The 18093-nt window shown below is 50.1% G+C and overlaps 1 protein-coding gene across 5 annotated transcripts in view; it reads right to left on the bottom strand.

Moving 5' to 3' along the window:
• LOC109874615 (rho GTPase-activating protein 12) overlaps positions 1-18093 on the bottom strand; it is a 117884-nt gene that overhangs the window by 13497 nt on the left and 86294 nt on the right. For 2 of the 5 annotated variants that reach the window (XM_031810215.1, XM_031810216.1), the window contains exons 6-11: positions 15468-15602; positions 14206-14274; positions 12751-12831; positions 10652-10713; positions 9347-9428; positions 286-387 (exon numbers count right to left, since the gene is read on the bottom strand). In XM_031810215.1, the coding sequence (XP_031666075.1) occupies positions 286-387; positions 9347-9428; positions 10652-10713; positions 12751-12831; positions 14206-14274; positions 15468-15602 (531 nt within the window). The remainder of the gene's footprint in view (positions 1-285; positions 388-9346; positions 9429-10651; positions 10714-12750; positions 12832-14205; positions 14275-15467; positions 15603-18093) is intronic. The other 3 variants (XM_031810218.1, XM_031810217.1, XM_031810219.1) reach the window with 3 other exon arrangements.

Below are 18093 nucleotides of genomic sequence, written 5' to 3'. Positions count from 1 at the left end.
GACACAGCCAGAAGAGGACTGGTTACCCCTCAGAGCCTGGTTCCTCTCTAGGTTCCTAGCCACCGTGCTTCTACACCTGCATTGCTTGCCGTTTGGGGTTTTAGGCTGGGTTTCTGTACAGCACTTTGAGATATCAGCTGATGTAAAAAGAGCTTTAAAAATTATTTTGATTTGATTAGCACATTCTATACTCATAGTGCCATGGCTGTATGTGTCTGAAGCAGCGTTGTGGCCCTGAAAGAACTGGGGACACATGAATGTTTTGTAGTGTCAGAGCCCTCTCACCTCAATGACATGCTTCTTGCTGGACTTGTCCTTGGAAGCCCATTCTATAGATCCTCCTCTCAGGTCAACAGTGAACTCTGGTTTAGACTGGTTCCCTCCAAACTACAGGAAGAGAGCAGAAACAAACAAACACACACGTGACAATGGATCTTGTCAAACCCACTGTCAACCTAGAGGGTTGTTAGTGAGGTTTCAGCATACTGTTGTGTCTTAGAGAGTCATCCACTAGACTACAGCTGGCTTGTGTCCCATATGGCACCCTATTCCCTATATAGTGCACTACTTGTGACCTGAGCCTTATGGGGTAGTATAGTAGTGCACAATATAGGGAATAGGGTGTCATATGGGACGCAAGCCTACGAAACCCACTTCCTACATGGAACCCACTGACTTGACCCACTGACCCCTCCCACTTTAAGGATGCCAACCTACAGTTGTGTCTGACCTACCCCCTCCCTCTTCAAGGATTGGGGGAGAGGAGGGATGGGGCGGAGAGAAGGGATGGGGGAGAGGAGGGATGGCGGAGAGGAGGGATGGGGCAGAGAGATGGAGAGGAGGGATGCAGAGGAGGGACGGGGCGGAGAGGAGGGATGGAGCAGAGTGGAGGGATGGCGGAGAGGAGGGATGGAGAGGAGGGATTGAGAGGAGGGATGGGGGAGAGGAGAGATGGCGGAGAGGAGGGATGGCAGAGAGGAGGGATGGGGGAGAGGAGGGATGGCAGAGAGGAGGGATGGGGGAGAGGAGGGATGGCAGAGAGGAGGGATGGGGGAGAGGAGGGATGGCAGAGAGGAGGGATGGGGGAGAGGAGGGATGGCAGAGAGGAGGGATGGGGGAGAGGAGGGATGGGGCGGAGAGGAGGGATGGGGGAGAGGAGGGATGGGGCGGAGAGGAGGGATGGGGCGGAGAGGAGGGATGGGGCGGAGAGGAGGGATGGGGCGGAGAGGAGGGATGGGGCGGAGAGGAGGGATGGGGCGGAGAGGAGGGATGGGGCGGAGAGGAGGGATGGGGCGGAGAGGAGGGATGGGGCGGAGAGGAGGGATGGGGCGGAGAGGAGGGATGGGGCGGAGAGGAGGGATGGGGCGGAGAGGAGGATGGAGAGGAGGGATGGAGAGGAGGGATGGAGATGGAGAGGAGGGATGGAGAGGAGGGATGGAGAGGAGGGATGGAGAGGAGGGATGGAGAGGAGGGATGGAGGAGGAGGGATGGAGGAGAGGAGGGATGGAGAGGAGGGATGGAGAGGAGGGATGGAGAGGAGGGATGGAGGAGAGGAGGGATGGAGGAGAGGAGGGATAGAGAGGAGGGATGGTGGAGAGGAGGGATGAGAGGAGGGATGGGGCGGAGAGGAGGGATGGAGAGGAGGTGTGATGGGGCGGAGAGGAGGGATGGAGAGGAGGTGTGATGGGGGGAGGGATGGAGAGGAGGGATGGAGAGGAGAGGAGGGATGGAGAGGAGGGATGGAGAGGAGAGGAGGGATGGAGAGGAGAGGAGGGATGGAGAGGAGGGATGGAGAGGAGGGATGGAGAGGAGGGATGGAGAGGAGGGACGGGGCAGAGAGGAGGGACGGGGGAGAGGAGGGACGGGGGAGAGGAGGGACGGGGGAGAGGAGGGACGGGGGAGAGGAGGGACGGGGAGAGAAGGGACGGGGAGAGAAGAGGGACGGGGAGAGAAGAGGGATGGGGGAAGAAGAGGGATGAGTCAGAGTCTTCTCTGGTCTCTACTCCACCCGTTACGGGGTCTGAGATGCCGAAGCCTCCCACCATTAGCTCTGACAAATTGAACACCCTAGTCAATTTTAAAAAAAATTAAATTTATTTATCTGTTATTTTACCAGGTAAGTTGACTGATAACACATTCTTAGTTGCAGTAATGACCTGGAGAATAGTTACAGGGGAGAGGAGGGGGATGAATGAGACAATTGTAAACTGGGGATGATTAGGTGACCGTGATGGTTTGAGGGTCAGATTGGGAATTTAGCCAGGACACCGGGGTTAACACCCCTACTCTTACGATAAGTGCCATGGGAGCTTTAATGACCTCAGAGAGTCAGGACACCCGTTTAACATCCCATCCGAAAGACTGCACCCTACACAGGGCAGTATCCTGGGGCATTGGGATATTTTTTTAGACCAGAGGAAAGAGTGCCTCCTACTGGCCCTCCAACACCACTTCCAGCAGCATCTGGTCTCTGATCCAGGAACTGACCAGGGCCAACCCTGCTTAGCTTCAGAAGCAAGACAGCAGTGGTATGCAGGGTGGTATGCGACTCCATTACCCGTAGTATTAGACTTAAAAAGAATCATCCAGCGATCAAACACTGTTTACCAGGGGGCAGGGCTACCAACGTTAAGTCTAATCTGAAGATGGTGCTGGCTAAAGCTAAAACTGGCAAGTGTAGAGAGTATAGGGATATTGTTATCCACGTCGGCACCAACAATGCTAGGATGAAACAGTCAGAAGTCACCAAGCGCAACATAGCTTCAGCGTGTAAATCAGCTAGAAAGATGTGTCGGCATTGAGGAATTGTCTCTGGCCCCCTCCCAGTTAGGGGGAGTGATGAGCTCTCCATCCTAGCTAGAGGGGTGCTCTCATCTTATCTACCAACATAGACAGGGCTCTAACTCCTCTAGCTCCACAATGAAATAGGGTGCAGGCCAGGCAGCAGGCTGTTAGCCAGCCTGCCAGCTTATTGGAGTCTGCCACTAGCACAGTCAGTGTAGTCAGCTCAGCTATCCCCATTGAGGCGGTGTCTGTGCCTCGATCTAGGTTGGGCAAAACTAAACATGGCGGTGTTCGCCTTAGCAATCTCACTAGGATAAAGACCTCCTCCATTCCTGCCATTATTGAAAGAGACTGAAATCTCACATCTGAAAACATGGCTACTTCTGTTAGATCCCTCACTTCAAAGGCAGGAATAGTCAATGAACTAATCACTGATCATAATCTTGATGTGATTGGCCTGACTGACATGGCTTAAGCCTGGTGAATTTCCTGTGTTAAATGAGGCCTCACCTCCTGGCTACACTAGTGACCATATCCCCTGTGCATCCCGCAAAGGCAGAGGCAAATGTCAATTTACAAAAAAATATATATATACAAACAGTTTTTTCATCTTTTGAGCTTCCAGTCATGAAATCTATGCAGCCTACTCAATCCCTTTTTATAGCTACTGTTTACAGGCCTCCTGGGCCGTATACAGCGCTCCTCACTGAATTCCTATCGGACCTTGTAGTCTTGTCAGATAATATTCTAAATTTTGGTGACTTTAATATTCACATGGAAAAGTCCACAGACCCACTCCAAAAGGCTTCCGGAGCCAACATCGACTTAGTGGGTTTTGTCCAACATGTCTCCGGACCTACTCACTGCCACAGTCATACTCTGGACCTAGTTTTGTCCCATGGAATAAATAGGACAAAACCCACTGAGTCGATATTGAGGATCTTAATGTTTTTCCTCATAATCCTGGACTATCGAACCACCATTTTATTACATTTGCAATCGGAACAAACAATCTGCTCAGACCCCGAGCAAGGATCATCAAAAGTCGTGCTATAAATTCTCAGACAACCCAAAGATTCCTCTACGCCCTTCCAGACTCCCTCCACCTACCCAGGGACGTCAGAGAACAAACATCAGTTAACCACCTAATCGAGGAACTAAATTTAACCTTGTGTAATACCCAAATGCAGTCACTCCCCTAAAAACAAAATATTTGTCATAAGAAACTAGCTCCCTGGTATAAAATCAGAAATACCAGAGCCCTGAAGTGTACCAGAGCCCTGAAGTGTACCAGAGCCCTGAAGTGTACCAGAGCCCTGAAGTGTACCAGAGCCCTGAAGTGTACCAGAGCCCTGAAGTGTACCAGAGCCCTGAAGTGTACCAGAGCCCTGAAGTGTACCAGAGCCCTGATGAAGTATACCAGAGCCCTGATGAAGTATACCAGAGCCCTGATGAAGTATACCAGAGCCCTGATGAAGTATACCAGAGCCCTGATGAAGTATACCAGAGCCCTGATGAAGTATACCAGAGCCCTGGTGATGTATACCAGAGCCCTGATGAAGTATACCAGAGCCCTGAAGTATACCAGAGTCCTGAAATATACCAGAGCCCTTATGAAGTATACCAGAGCCCTGAAGTATACCAGAGCCCTGATGAAGTATACCAGAGCCCTTTAGTATACCAGAGCCCTTTAGTATACCAGAGCCCTTTAGTATACCAGAGCCCTTTAGTATACCAGAGCCCTTTAGTATACCAGAGCCCTTTAGTATACCAGAGCCCTTTAGTATACCAGAGCCCTTTAGTATACCAGAGCCCTGATGAAGTATACCAGAGTCCTGAAGTATACCAGAGCCCTGATGAAGTATACCAGAGTCCTGAAGTATACCAGAGTCCTGAAGTATACCAGAGCCCTGATGAAGTATACCAGAGCCCTGAAGTATACCAGAGCACTGATGAAGTATACCAGAGCACTGATGAAGTATACCAGAGCCCTTTAGTATACCAGAGCCCTGATGAAGTATACCAGAGCCCTGAAGTATACCAGAGCCCTGATGAAGTATATCAGAGCCCTTTAGTATACCAGAGCCCTGATGAAGTATACCAGAGCCCTGAAGTATACCAGAGCCCTGATAAAGTATACCAGAGCCCTGATGAAGTATACCAGAGCACTGATGAAGTATACCAGAGCCCTTTAGTATACCAGAGCCCTGATGAAGTATACCAGAGCCCTGAAGTATACCAGAGCCCTGATGAAGTATACCAGAGCCCTGGTGATGTATACCAGAGCCCTGATGAAGTATACCAGAGCCCTGATGAAGTATACCAGAGCCCTGAAGTATACCAGAGTCCTGAAATATACCAGAGCCCTTATGAAGTATACCAGAGCCCTGAAGTATACCAGAGCCCTGATGAAGTATACCAGAGCCCTTTAGTATACCAGAGCCCTTTAGTATACCAGAGCCCTTTAGTATACCAGAGCCCTGATGAAGTATACCAGAGTCCTGAAGTATACCAGAGCCCTGAAGTATACCAGAGCCCTGAAGTATACCAGAGCCCTGAAGTATAACAGAGCCTTGATGAAGTATACCAGAGCCCTGATGAAGTATACCAGAGCCCTGATGAAGTATACCAGAGCCCTGAAGTATATCAGAGCCCTTTAGTATACCAGAGCCCTGATGAAGTATACCAGAGCCCTGAAGTATACCAGAGCCCTGATGAAGTATACCAGAGCCCTGATGAAGTATACCAGAGCCCTGATGAAGTATACCAGAGCCCTGATGAAGTATACCAGAGCCCTGATGAAGTATACCAGAGCCCTGATGAAGTATACCAGAGCCCTGATGAAGTATACCAGAGCCCTGAAGTATACCAGAGCCCTGAAGTATACCAGAGCCCTGAAGTATACCAGAGCCCTGAAGTATACCAGAGCCCTGAAGTATACCAGAGCCCTGAAGTATACCAGAGCCCTGAAGTATACCAGAGCCCTGAAGTATACCAGAGCCCTGAAGTATACCAGAGCCCTGAAGTATACCAGAGCCCTGAAGTATACCAGAGCTCTGAAGCTTCCAGAAAATTGGAATGGGAATGGTGCTACACCAAACTGGAAGTCTTCAGACTAGCTTGGAAAGACACTACCGTGCAGTATCGAAGAGCCCTCACTGCTGCTCGATCATCATATTTTTACAACTCGAGGAGAATAAGAACAATCCAATATGTATTTTTGATACTGTCGCAAAGCTAACTAAAAAGCAGCATTCAACAAGAAAGGATGGCTTTCACTTCAGCAGTGATGAATTCATTAACGTCTTTGAGGAAAAGATCATGATCATTAGAAAGCAAATTACGGACTCCTCTTTAAATCTGCGTATTTCTCCAAAGCTCAGTTGTCCTGAGTCTGCACAACACTACCAGGACCTAGGATCAAGGGAGACAAGTTTTTTAGTACTATATCTCTTGACACATTTTTGAAAATAGTCTTGGCCTCTAAACCGTCAAGCTGCATACTGGACCCTATTCCAACTAAACTACTGAAATAGCTGCTTCCTGTGCTTGGCCCTCCTATGTTGAACATAATAAATGGCTCCCTATCCACCGGATGTGTACTAAACTCACTAAAAGTGGCAGTAATAAACCCTCTCTTGAAAAAGCCAAACCTTGACCCAGAAAATATCAAAAACTAAAATCGGCCTATATCGAATCGCACAGATAATATAATGGATACGAAACGCTTTAGTCTGGTTTTAGACCCCATCATAGCATGGAGACTGCACTCGTGAAGGTAGTAAATTACCTTTTAATGGCGTCAGACCAAGGCTCTGCATCGGTCCTCGTGCTCCATTCTTTTTTAGAGATTATCATTTGGTCAACACGGGTAAATTCAGGCCTGGTTTAGATCTTATCTGTCGGAAAGATATCAGCTTGTCTCTGTGGATGGTTTGTCTTCTGACAAATCAACTGTACATTTCGGTGTTCCTCAAGGTTCCGTTTTAGGACCACTATTGTTTTCACTATATATTTTACCTCTTGGGGATGTCATTCGGAAACATAATGTTAACTTTCAATGCTTTGCGGATGGTCACACAGCTGTACATTTCGATGAAACATGGTGAAGCCCCAAAATTGCCCTCCCTGGAAGCCTGTGTTTCAGACATAAGGAAGTGGATGGTGGCAAATGTTTTACTTTTAAACTCGGACAAAACAGAGATGCTAGTTCTAGGTCCCAAGAAACAATGAGATCTGCTGTTGGATCTGATAACTATTCTTGATGGTTGTACAGTCATCTCAAATAGAACTGTGAAGGACCTCGGCGCTACTCTGGACGCTGATCTCTCTTTTGACGAACATATCAAGAATATTTCAAGGACAGCTTTTCTTTCATCTCCGCAACATCGCAAAAATCAAAACCTTTCTGTCCAAAAATGATGCAGAAAAATTAATCCATGCTTTTGTCACTTATAGTTTATACTACAACAATGCTCTACTTTCCAGCTACCCGGATAAAGCACAAAATAAACTTCAGTTAATCCTAAACACGGCTGCTAGAATTTGATCATATTACTCCAGTGCTAGCCTCTCTACACTGGCTTCCTGTTTAGGCTCAGGGCTGATTTCAAGGTTCTACTGCTAACCTACAAAGCATTACATGGGTTTGCTCCTACCCATCTTTCCGATTAGGTCCTGCCGTACATACCTACACCTATGCTACAGTCACAAGACGCAGGCCTCCTTACTGTCCCTAGAATTTCTAAGCAAACAGCTGGAGGCAGGGCTTTCTCCTATAGAGCTCCATTTTTATGGAATGGTCTGCCTACCCATGAGACGCAAACTCGGTCTCAACCTTTAGTCTTTACTGAAGACTCATCTCTTCAGTGGGTCATATGATTGAGTGTAGTCTGGCCCAGGGGTTTGAAGGTGAACGGAAAGGCACTTGGAGCAACGACCCGCCCTTGCTGTCTCTGCCTGGCCGGTTCCCCTCTCTCCACTGGGGTTCTCTGCCTCTAACCCTATTACAGGGCCTGAGTCACTGGCTTACTGGGGATCATCCATGCCGTGTATAGGAGGGGTGCGTCACTTGAGTGGTTTGAGTCACTGACGTGATCTTCCTGTCTGGGTTGGCGCCCCCCCTTGGGTTGTGCCGTTGCGGAGATCTTCGTGGGCTATACTCGGTCTTGCCTCAGGATGGTAAGTTGGTGGTTGGAGATATCCCTCTAGTGGTGTGGGGGCTGTGCTTTGGCAAAGCGGGTGGGGTTATATCCTGCCTGTTTGGCCCTGTCCAGGGGTATCATCGGACGGGGCCACAGTGTCTCCCGACCTCTCCTGTCTCAGCCTCCAGTATTTATGCTGCAGTAGTTTATGTGTCGGGGGCTAGGGTCAGTCTGTTATATCTGGAGTATTTCTCCTGTCTTATCCGGTGTCCTGTGTGAATTTAAGTATGCTCTCTCCAATTCTCTTTCTTTCTCTCTCTCTCGGAGGACCTGAGCCCTAGGACCATGCCTCAGAACTACCTGGCATGATGACTCCTTGCTGTCCCCAGTCCACCTGGTCGTGCTGCTGCTCCAGTTTCAACTGTTCAGTCTGTGGCTATAGAACCCTGACCTCTTCACCGGACGTGCTACCTGTCCCAGACCTGCTGTTTTCAACTCTCTAGAGACAGCAGGAGTGGTAGAGATACTCTTAATGATCGGCTATGAAAAGCCAACTGACATTTACTCCTGAGGTGCTGACCTGTTGCACCCTCGACAACCACTGTGATTATTATTATTTGACCCTGCTGGTCTTCTATGAATGTTTGAACATCTTGGCCATGTTCTGTTATAATCTCCATCCACCACTCAGAGCCTGGTTCCTCTCTAGGTTTCTTCCTAGGTTTTGGCCTTTCTAGGGATTTTTTCCTAGCCACCGGGCTTCTACACCTGCATTGCTTGCTGTTTGGGGTTTTAGGCTGGGTTTCTGTTTCAGCACCTTGAGATATCAGCTGATGTAAAAAGGTTTTTTTCAATACATTTGATTGATTGATTGATGGGGAGAGGAGGGATGGAGGAGAGGAAGGACAGAGGAGAGGAGAGACAGAGGAGAGGTGGGATGGGGAAGGAGGGATGGAGGAGAGGAGGGACTGAGGAGAGGTGGGATGGGGGAAGGAGGGATGGAGGAGAGGAAGGACAGAGGAGAGGAGGGACAGAGGAGAGGTGGGATGGGGGAAGGAGGGATGGAGGAGAGGAGGGACAGAGGAGAGGAGGGATTGAAGAAAAGGGGGGCACCACTCACCCAGGTGGTCCCGCCCCCCTGGCCTTTAGGAAATAGCAGACACCACTCACCCAGCTGGTCCCACCCCCCTGGCCTTTAGCACATAGCAGACACCACTCACCCAGCTGGTCCCGCCCCCCTGGCCTTTAGCGAATAGCAGACACCACTCACCCAGCTGGTCCCGCCCCCTGGCCTTTAACGAATAGCAGACACCACTCACCCAGCTGGTCCCACCCCCTGGCCTTTAGCGAATAGCAGACACCACTCACCCAGCTGGTCCCGCCCCCCTGGCCTTTAGCGAATAGCAGACACCACTCACCCAGCTGGACCCGCCCCCCTGGCCTTTAGCAAATATCAGCGAGGAGCCCTGGAGAACCGTCCAGGATGACGTCCAGTTCTTCCTGTAAAGACACAAACACAACACACAGACATAAACAACACACAGATACAAACACAACACACAGACATAAACAACACACAGACACAAACAACACACAGATACAAACAACACACAGATACAAACACAACACACAGACATAAACACAAAGACACAAACAACATACAGACAAACAACACAGACATAAACAACACACAGACACAAACAACACACAGATACAAACACACAGATACAAACAACACACAGACACAAACACACAGACATAAACAACACACAGACACAAACACACAGACATAAACAACACACAGACACAAACACACAGACATAAACAACACACAGACACAAACACACAGACATAAACAACACACAGACACAAACACACAGACATAAACAACACACAGACACAAACACAGACACAAACACACAGACACAAACACACAGACATAAACAACACACAGACATAAATAACACACAGACATAAATAACTCAGACATAAATAACACAGACATAGCTCCATAAGTCATCTCACATCATGCTGAATCAACTACCACTTCATATACAGCAGGTCTGATATCACTCCCTACACATTCCCTAGGCCATAACCCTTCACTGTTTCCAGATCTGTAAGGTGGAAGCAATATGGGGGGGTTCAACTTGAGACAGGCTGGTTGTGTTGCCCTGAAGGAGCAGTTTTTCTACAGGTGTTCTCATCCTGTTTCTATCCTAGCCCAGTACAACTCACCCTACTTTCTGAGGGTGTTATCCTGTTTCTATCCTAGCCCAGACCAACTCACCCTACTTTCTGGGGGGTTATCCTGTTTCTATCCTAGCCCAGACCAACTCACCCTACTTTCTGAGGGTGTTATCCTATTTCTATCCTAGCCCAGACCAACTCACCCTACTTTCTGAGGGTGTTCTCATCCCGTTTCTATTCTAGTCCAGTACAACTCACCCTACTTTCTGAGGGTGTTCTCATCCTGTTTCTATCCTAGTCCAGTACAACTCACCCTACTTTCTGAGGGTGTTCTCATCCTGTTTCTATTCTAGTCCAGTACAACTCACCCTACTTTCTGAGGGTGTTCTCATCCTGTTTCTATCCTAGTCCAGTACAACTCACCCTACTTTCTGAGGGTGTTCTCATCCTGTTTCTATCCTAGTCCAGTACAACTCACCCTACTTTCTGAGGGTGTTCTCATCCTGTTTCTATCCTAGTCCAGTACAACTCACCGTACTTTCTTTCCATGCTCAGTGATCTTGGTCACGTTGAGAATACCACACTTCTCCGAAGGCTGCAGAGAAACAAAGAGAGAAGTCATCATCACTTGAAGACAGGACCAGACACAACTGACAGAAAAAAAAAGCAAGACAGTCTGTGTCCCAAATGACACCACATGTCCTATATAGTGCACTACTTTTGACCAAAAGTAGTGCACTATGTAGGGAATAGGGTGCCATATGGGACACAGCCACGCATCAAGCAGACCAAACAAACAGAGAAAGAAAGTAGCGTTACAGTAGAGACAGAAAGCAGCGTTACAGTAGAGACAGAAAGCAGCGTTACAGTAGAGACAGAAAGCAGTGTTACAGTAGAGACAGAAAGCAGTGTTACAGTAGAGAGACAGAAAGCAGCGTTATAGTAGAGAGACAGAAAGCAGCGTTACAGTAGAGAGACAGAAAGCAGCGTTACAGTAGAGACAGAAAGCAGTGTTACAGTAGAGACAGAAAGCAGTGTTACCGTAGAGAGACAGAAAGCAGTGTTACCGTAGAGACAGAAAGCAGTGTTACCGTAGAGACAGAAAGCAGCGTTACAGTAGAGACAGAAAGCAGCATTACAGTAGACAGAAAGCAGTGTTACAGTAGAGACCGAAAGCAGCGTTACAGTGGAGACAGAAAGCAGTGTTACAGTAGAGACAGAAAGCAGCGTTACAGTAGAGACAGAAAGCAGTGTTACAGTAGAGACAGAAAGCAGTGTTACAGTAGAGACAGAAAGCAGTGTTACAGTAGAGACAGAAAGCAGTGTTACAGTAGAGACAGAAAGCAGTGTTACAGTAGAGACAGAAAGCAGTGTTACAGTAGAGACAGAAAGCAGTGTTACAGTAGAGACAGAAAGCAGCGTTACAGTAGAGACAGAAAGCAGTGTTACAGTAGAGACAGAAAACAGTGTTACAGTAGAGACAGAAAGCAGTGTTACAGTAGAGACAGAAAACAGTGTTACAGTAGAGACAGAAAGCAGTGTTACAGTAGAGACAGAAAGCAGCGTTACAGTAGAGACAGAAAGCAGCATTACAGTAGAGACAGAAAGCAGCGTTACAGTAGAGACAGAAAGCAGTGTTACAGTAGAGACAGAAAGCAGTGTTACAGTAGAGACAGAAAGCAGAAGAAACACAGCAGAACAACCCTTTTTCTGAATTGAAAAATAGATTTCCCCACAGCTCAGTCTGTGTTACTGTCATCATCACCGGGATCATCACCAGGATCATCATCATCATCATCACCGGGATCATCACCATCATCACCAGAATCATCACCGGGATCATCATCATCACCGGGATCATCATCATCATCACCGGGATCATCACCGGGATCATCATCACTGTGATCATCATCATCATCACTGTGATCATCATCATCACTGGGATCATCATCATCATCACTGTGATCATCATCATCATCATCACCGGGATCATCACCCTCATCACCATCCCGGTATCATCATCATCACTGGGATCATCATCACCGGGATCATCATCATCACCGGGATCATCATCATCACCGGGATCATCATCATCACCGGGATCATCACCCTCATCACCGGGATCATCATCATCATCATCATCACCGGGATCATCATCATCACTGGGATCATCATCAGCATCACCCTCATCATCACCGGGATCATCATCATCACCGGGATCATCATCATCACTGGGATCATCATCATCACTGGGATCATCATCATCACCGGGATCATCACCCTCATCACCGGGATCATCACCCTCATCACCGGGATCATCATCATCACCACCACCACTGTGATCATCATCATCACCGTGATCACCATCACCGGGATCATCATCATCATCATCACCACCGGGATCATCATCATCATCATCACCACCACCACTGTGATCATCAGCCTCATCATTATGATCAGTTCCATTGCAGGGAGAAGAAACAGAGTCACCATTGAAGACAGCAACTGAGAAAAGGCCAAAAGGCCGTGGCTGGTCGACAAGTATGGAAGTCAGGAAGCCAGACACAGTTCAGGGAAGGGGGAGAGGAGTATACAGAGAACAGAGGGAGCAGCAGGAGAGGGGGATACTAACGGAGGTAGGGGACTTGGGGGACGAGGGGCCTGAGGAGGCAGAGTCTGGAGAGCCAGGGACCATGGGGCCCAACGCACCGTCCTAGTAATCAGAATGACAACAACACCGACTAATTACTACAGAGAACTGCAGAGACTGGGTTCAAATAATATTTAAAATCTTTCAAATATTTTTAGTGTTTGCTTTAGCCTGCCTGGAGTGTTAGATGGGCGGAGTTTGAACGTTGGCATCTATAACATTGATTCCATGGTGCCAGGCAAGTTCAATCAAGCACATAGAAAGTATTTGTAAAGATTTTAAATAGTATTTGAACCCAGGTCTGCAGAGATGACCATGGTTACCGGGGTACACCAACACATAAGGAATGAGCGTTTACATGGGACACCAAGAGTTGAGGAAATGGTTGAATGTTAATTAGGTCTTTTTTAAATAACAATTAAACCATGCACGCAATGACAGGATATGACACATTTCAATGAAGGAAGCTCAAATCACACTAGTGACAGAGAAAGGAGAGGTTGATATCGTCAGGCTTGTATCACTACTAGATTATAGAAACCAAACAGGTTTAAGGGCACGGCCATGATAAGTGATCATTGGGCCATGATAGGTGATCATTGGGCCATAAGGGGTGATCATTGGGCCACAATAAGTGATCATTGGGCCATGATAGGTGATCATTGGGCCATGATAGGTGATCATTGGGCCATGATAGGTGATCATTGGGCCATGATAGGTGAATATTGGGCCATAAGAAGTGATCATTGGGCCATGAGAAGTGATCATTGGGCCATGATAAGTGATCATTGGGCCATGATAAGTGATCATTGGGCCATGAGAAGCGATCATTGGGCCATGAGACGTGATCATTGGGCCACGATAGGTGATCATCGGGCCACGATAGGTGATCATCGGGCCACGATAGGTGATCATTGGGCCACGGCTGGTGATCACCGGGCCATGGTTGGTGATCATTGGGCCATGGTTGGTGATCACTGGGCCACGGTAGGTGATCATTGGGCCATGGTTTGTGATCATTGGGCCACGGTAGGTGATCATTGGGCCACGGTAGGTGATCATGTGAATCAGAAGAGCAGGAATTATAAGGGAAAGAGCAGCACTCAGTGATGGCAACAAGGAAAATGATTGGTCTGATTTGATGAGCTCATTCAGTGATCATCATGCTAGACTAGAGGTTGGCAGCTCCCGTCCTCCAGGTCCTGATTGGTGTCACAGTGTTGCCCCAGCTAACACACCTGACCCCAATAATCAGCTAATCAGGGTCTTCAGTTTAGAACGCAATGTGGTTAATCAGCTGTGTTTGATAGGATGGAGAAGAAGAGTTACACCAATCAGGCCCTGGAGGACTGGAGTTGTCCACCCATGTGCAAAATGATTGGCTGCTGGGATTTGAAGTCGGGGGTGTATAGGGCACGGAGGGAGGGGGGCACTGACTTGTGTCTGTCTGTAGGGGTGGGGGCGACCAGAGCCTGTACGGAAACGCCTGATGTTTTTGATGAGCCGCTGCAGAACAGAATCATGAGTCTACAGTGAGTCTACAGTGTGTCTACAGTGAGTCTACAGTGAGTCTACAGTATGAGTCTACAGTGTGTGTCTACAGTGTGTGTCTACAGTGTATGTCTACAGTGTGTGTCTACAGTGTGAGTCTACAGTGTGTCTACAGTGTGTCTACAGTGTGTCTACAGTGTGTCTACAGTGTGTCTACAGTGTGAGTCTACAGTGTGTCTACAGTGTGTCTACAGTGTGTCTACAGTGTGTCTACAGTGTGTCTACAGTGTGAGTCTAGTGTGAGTCTAGTGTGTGTCTACAGTGTGAGTCTACAGTGTGAGTCTACAGTGTGAGTCTACAGTGTGAGTCTAGTGTGTGTCTACAGTGTGTCTACAGTGTGTGTCTACAGTGTGAGTCTACAGTGTGAGTCTACAGTGTGAGTCTACAGTGTGAGTCTAGTGTGTGTCTACAGTGTGTCTACAGTGTGTCTACAGTGTGAGTCTACAGTGTGAGTCTACAGTGTGAGTCTACAGTGTGAGTCTACAGTGTGAGTCTACAGTGTGAGTCTACAGTGTGTGTCTACAGTGTGTGTCTACAGTGTGAGTCTACAGTGTGTGTCTACAGTGTGTGTCTACAGTGCGAGTCTACAGTGCGAGTCTACAGTGTGACTACAGTGTGAGTCTACAGTGTGAGTCTACAGTGTGAGTCTACAGTGTGAGTCTACAGTGTGAGTCTACAGTGTGAGTCTACAGTGTGAGTCTACAGTGTGTGTCTACAGTGTGTCTACAGTGTGTCTACAGTGTGTCTACAGTGTGTCTACAGTGTGTCTACAGTGTGTCAGTGCAAACCGATTCCCAACTGTGACGCCAGTTGTTTTTGACACACAGGGAACCTCGCATCCTAAACACACTCACAGGACAAGATACTTCAGAGACCTGGTTGGAAGAGAAACGATAGCTATGGAATTAGAGTTGTAGGAAGTGCATCCGTTTAGCTGCGGAAGTCTGGAGATGGATATTAGCAACAGGCCACACACTTCTCAAATGACTCCAGTCTGCATCCCAAATAGCATCCTATCCTTCACATAGTGCACTACTACCAGAGACCACTCCTACGTGTCCTGTTCAAAAGCAGTGGACTATATAGGGAATAACATTTGAGACACAACCAGAGTGGCTGAGCGGGCCGTGACAGGGCGTCTGTCTCACCTTGTCGTTGGCGTCCAGCACGTTGCTGCTGTTTGCCCACTTGGTCAGGACGATGGGCTCCACATGTTTCCTATCCAGACTGTGGCTCTTAGGGGTCCGGTCTCCTCCACCAGGTAGAGGGGGGGAGTGTTGGTACTGCAGAGAGGAGAGAGGAGGGGGGAGTGTTGGTACTGCAGAGAGGAGAGGGGAGGGGGGAGTGTTGGTACTGCAGAGAGGAGAGAGGAGGGGGGAGTGTTGGTACTGCAGAGAGGAGAGAGGAGGGGGGGGGGGTGTTGGTACTGCAGAGAGGAGAGGTTGGGGGGGGGGGGGGGGTGTTGGTACTCCAGAGAGGAGAGGTTGGGGGGGGGGGGGGGTGTTGGTACTGCAGAGAGGAGAGGTTGGGGGGGGGGAGGGGGTGTTGGTACTGCAGAGAGGAGAGGTTGGGGGGGGGGGAGTGTTGGTACTGCAGAGAGGAGAGGTTGGGGGGGAGGGGGTGTTGGTACTGCAGAGAGGAGAGGTTGGGGGGAGGGAGTGTTGGTACTGCAGAGAGGAGAGGTTGGGGGGGAGGGAGTGTTGGTACTGCAGAGAGGAGAGGTTGGGGGGGAGTGTTGGTACTGCAGAGAGGAGAGGTTGGGGGGGGAGGGGGTGTTGGTACTGCAGAGAGGAGAGGTTGGGGGGGAGTGTTGGTACTGCAGAGAGGAGAGAGGAGGGGGGGGGTGTTGGTACTGCAGAGAGGAGAGGTTGGGGGGGGAGGGGGTGTTGGTACTGCAGAGAGGAGAGGTTGGGGGGGAGGGGGTGTTGGTACTGCAGAGAGGAGAGGTTGGGGGGGGGGAGTGTTGGTACTGCAGAGAGGAGAGGTTGGGGGGGAGGGGGTGTTGGTACTGCAGAGAGGAGAGGTTGGGGGGGAGGGAGTGTTGGTACTGCAGAGAGGAGAGGTTGGGGGGGAGGGAGTGTTGGTACTGCAGAGAGGAGAGGTTGGGGGGGAGTGTTGGTACTGCAGAGAGGAGAGGTTGGGGGGGAGGGGGTGTTGGTACTGCAGAGAGGAGAGGTTGGGGGGGAGGGAGTGTTGGTACTGCAGAGAGGAGAGGTTGGGGGGGGAGGGAGTGTTGGTACTGCAGAGAGGAGAGGTTGGGGGGGAGGGAGTGTTGGTACTGCAGAGAGGAGAGGTTGGGGGGGGAGGGAGTGTTGGTACTGCAGAGAGGAGAGGTTGGGGGGGGGGGGGGTGTTGGTACTGCAGAGAGGAGAGGTTGGGGGGAGGGAGTGTTGGTACTGCAGAGAGGAGAGGTTGGGGGGGAGGAGTGTTGGTACTGCAGAGAGGAGAGGTTGGGGGGGAGTGTTGGTACTGCAGAGAGGAGAGGTTGGGGGGGGGAGGGGGTGTTGGTACTGCAGAGAGGAGAGGTTGGGGGGGAGGGAGTGTTGGTACTGCAGAGAGGAGAGGTTGGGGGGGTGTTGGTACTGCAGAGAGGAGAGGTTGGGGGGGGGGTGTTGGTACTCCAGAGAGGAGAGGTTGGGGGGGGGGAGGGGGTGTTGGTACTGCAGAGAGGGAGGTTGGGGGGGGGAGGGGAGTGTTGGTAGCTGCAGAGAGGAGAGGTTGGGGGGAGGGAGTGTTGGTACTGCAGAGAGGAGAGGTTGGGGGGGAGGGAGTGTTGGTACTGCAGAGAGGAGAGGTTGGGGGGGAGGGAGTGTTGGTACTGCAGGAGAGAGAGGTTGGGGGGGAGGGAGTGTTGGTACTGCAGAGAGGAGCGGTTGGGGGGGGGAGGGAGTGTTGGTACTGCAGAGAGGCGACAGTAGCTACTGGGGGGGAGGGAGGTTGGTACTGCAGAGAGGAGAGGTTGGGGGGGGGGAGGTGGAGTGTTGGTACTGCAGAGAGGAGAGGTTGGGGGGGGAGGGAGTGTTGGTACTGGCAGAGAGAGATGGTTGGGGGGGAGGGAGTGTTTGGTACTGCAGAGACGAGAGGTTGGGGGAGGGAGTGTTGTACTGCAGCGAGAGAGAGGTTGGGGGGAGGGAGTGTTGGTACTGCCAGAGAGGAGAGGTTGGGGGGAGGGAGTGTTGGTACTGCCAGAAGGAGAGGTTGGGGGGGGGGAAGTGTTGTACTGCAGAGAGGAGAGAGGTTGGGGGGGAGGGAGTGTTTGGTACTGCAGAGAGGACGAGGTGGGGGGGAGGATGTGGTACTGCAGAGAGGAGAGGTTGGGGGGACGGGAGTGTTGGTACTGCAGAGAGAAGGTTGGGGGCGGGGGGGGGGAGTGTTTGGTACTGCAGAGAGGAGAGGTGGGGGAGGGAGTTGGAACTGCAGGCAGGAGAGGTTGGGCGAGGATGTGGTACTGCAGAGAGGTGAGAGGTTGGGGGGGGAGGGAGTGATTGTTACTGCACAGAGAGGAGAGTGTTGGGGAGGGAGTGTTGTATGCAGAGAGGAGAGGTTGGGGGGGAGGGAGTTGTTGTACTGCGAGAGGGAGAGGTTGGGGGGGAGGGAGTGTTGGTACTGCAGAGAGGAGAGGTTGGGGGGGAGGGAGTGTTGGTACTGCAGAGAGGAGAGGTTGGGGGGGAGGGAGTGTTGGTACTGCAGAGAGGAGAGGTTGGGGGGGGAGGGAGTGTTGGTACTGCAGAGAGGAGAGGTTGGGGGGGGAGGGAGTGTTGGTACTGCAGAGAG

This window comes from Oncorhynchus kisutch, linkage group LG30, assembly GCF_002021735.2.
Source record: "Oncorhynchus kisutch isolate 150728-3 linkage group LG30, Okis_V2, whole genome shotgun sequence".
Classification (NCBI taxonomy): Eukaryota; Metazoa; Chordata; class Actinopteri; order Salmoniformes; family Salmonidae; genus Oncorhynchus; species Oncorhynchus kisutch.
Note: the sequence above shows the minus strand (reverse complement) of the source record. Positions and strands in the feature narration are given on the sequence as shown.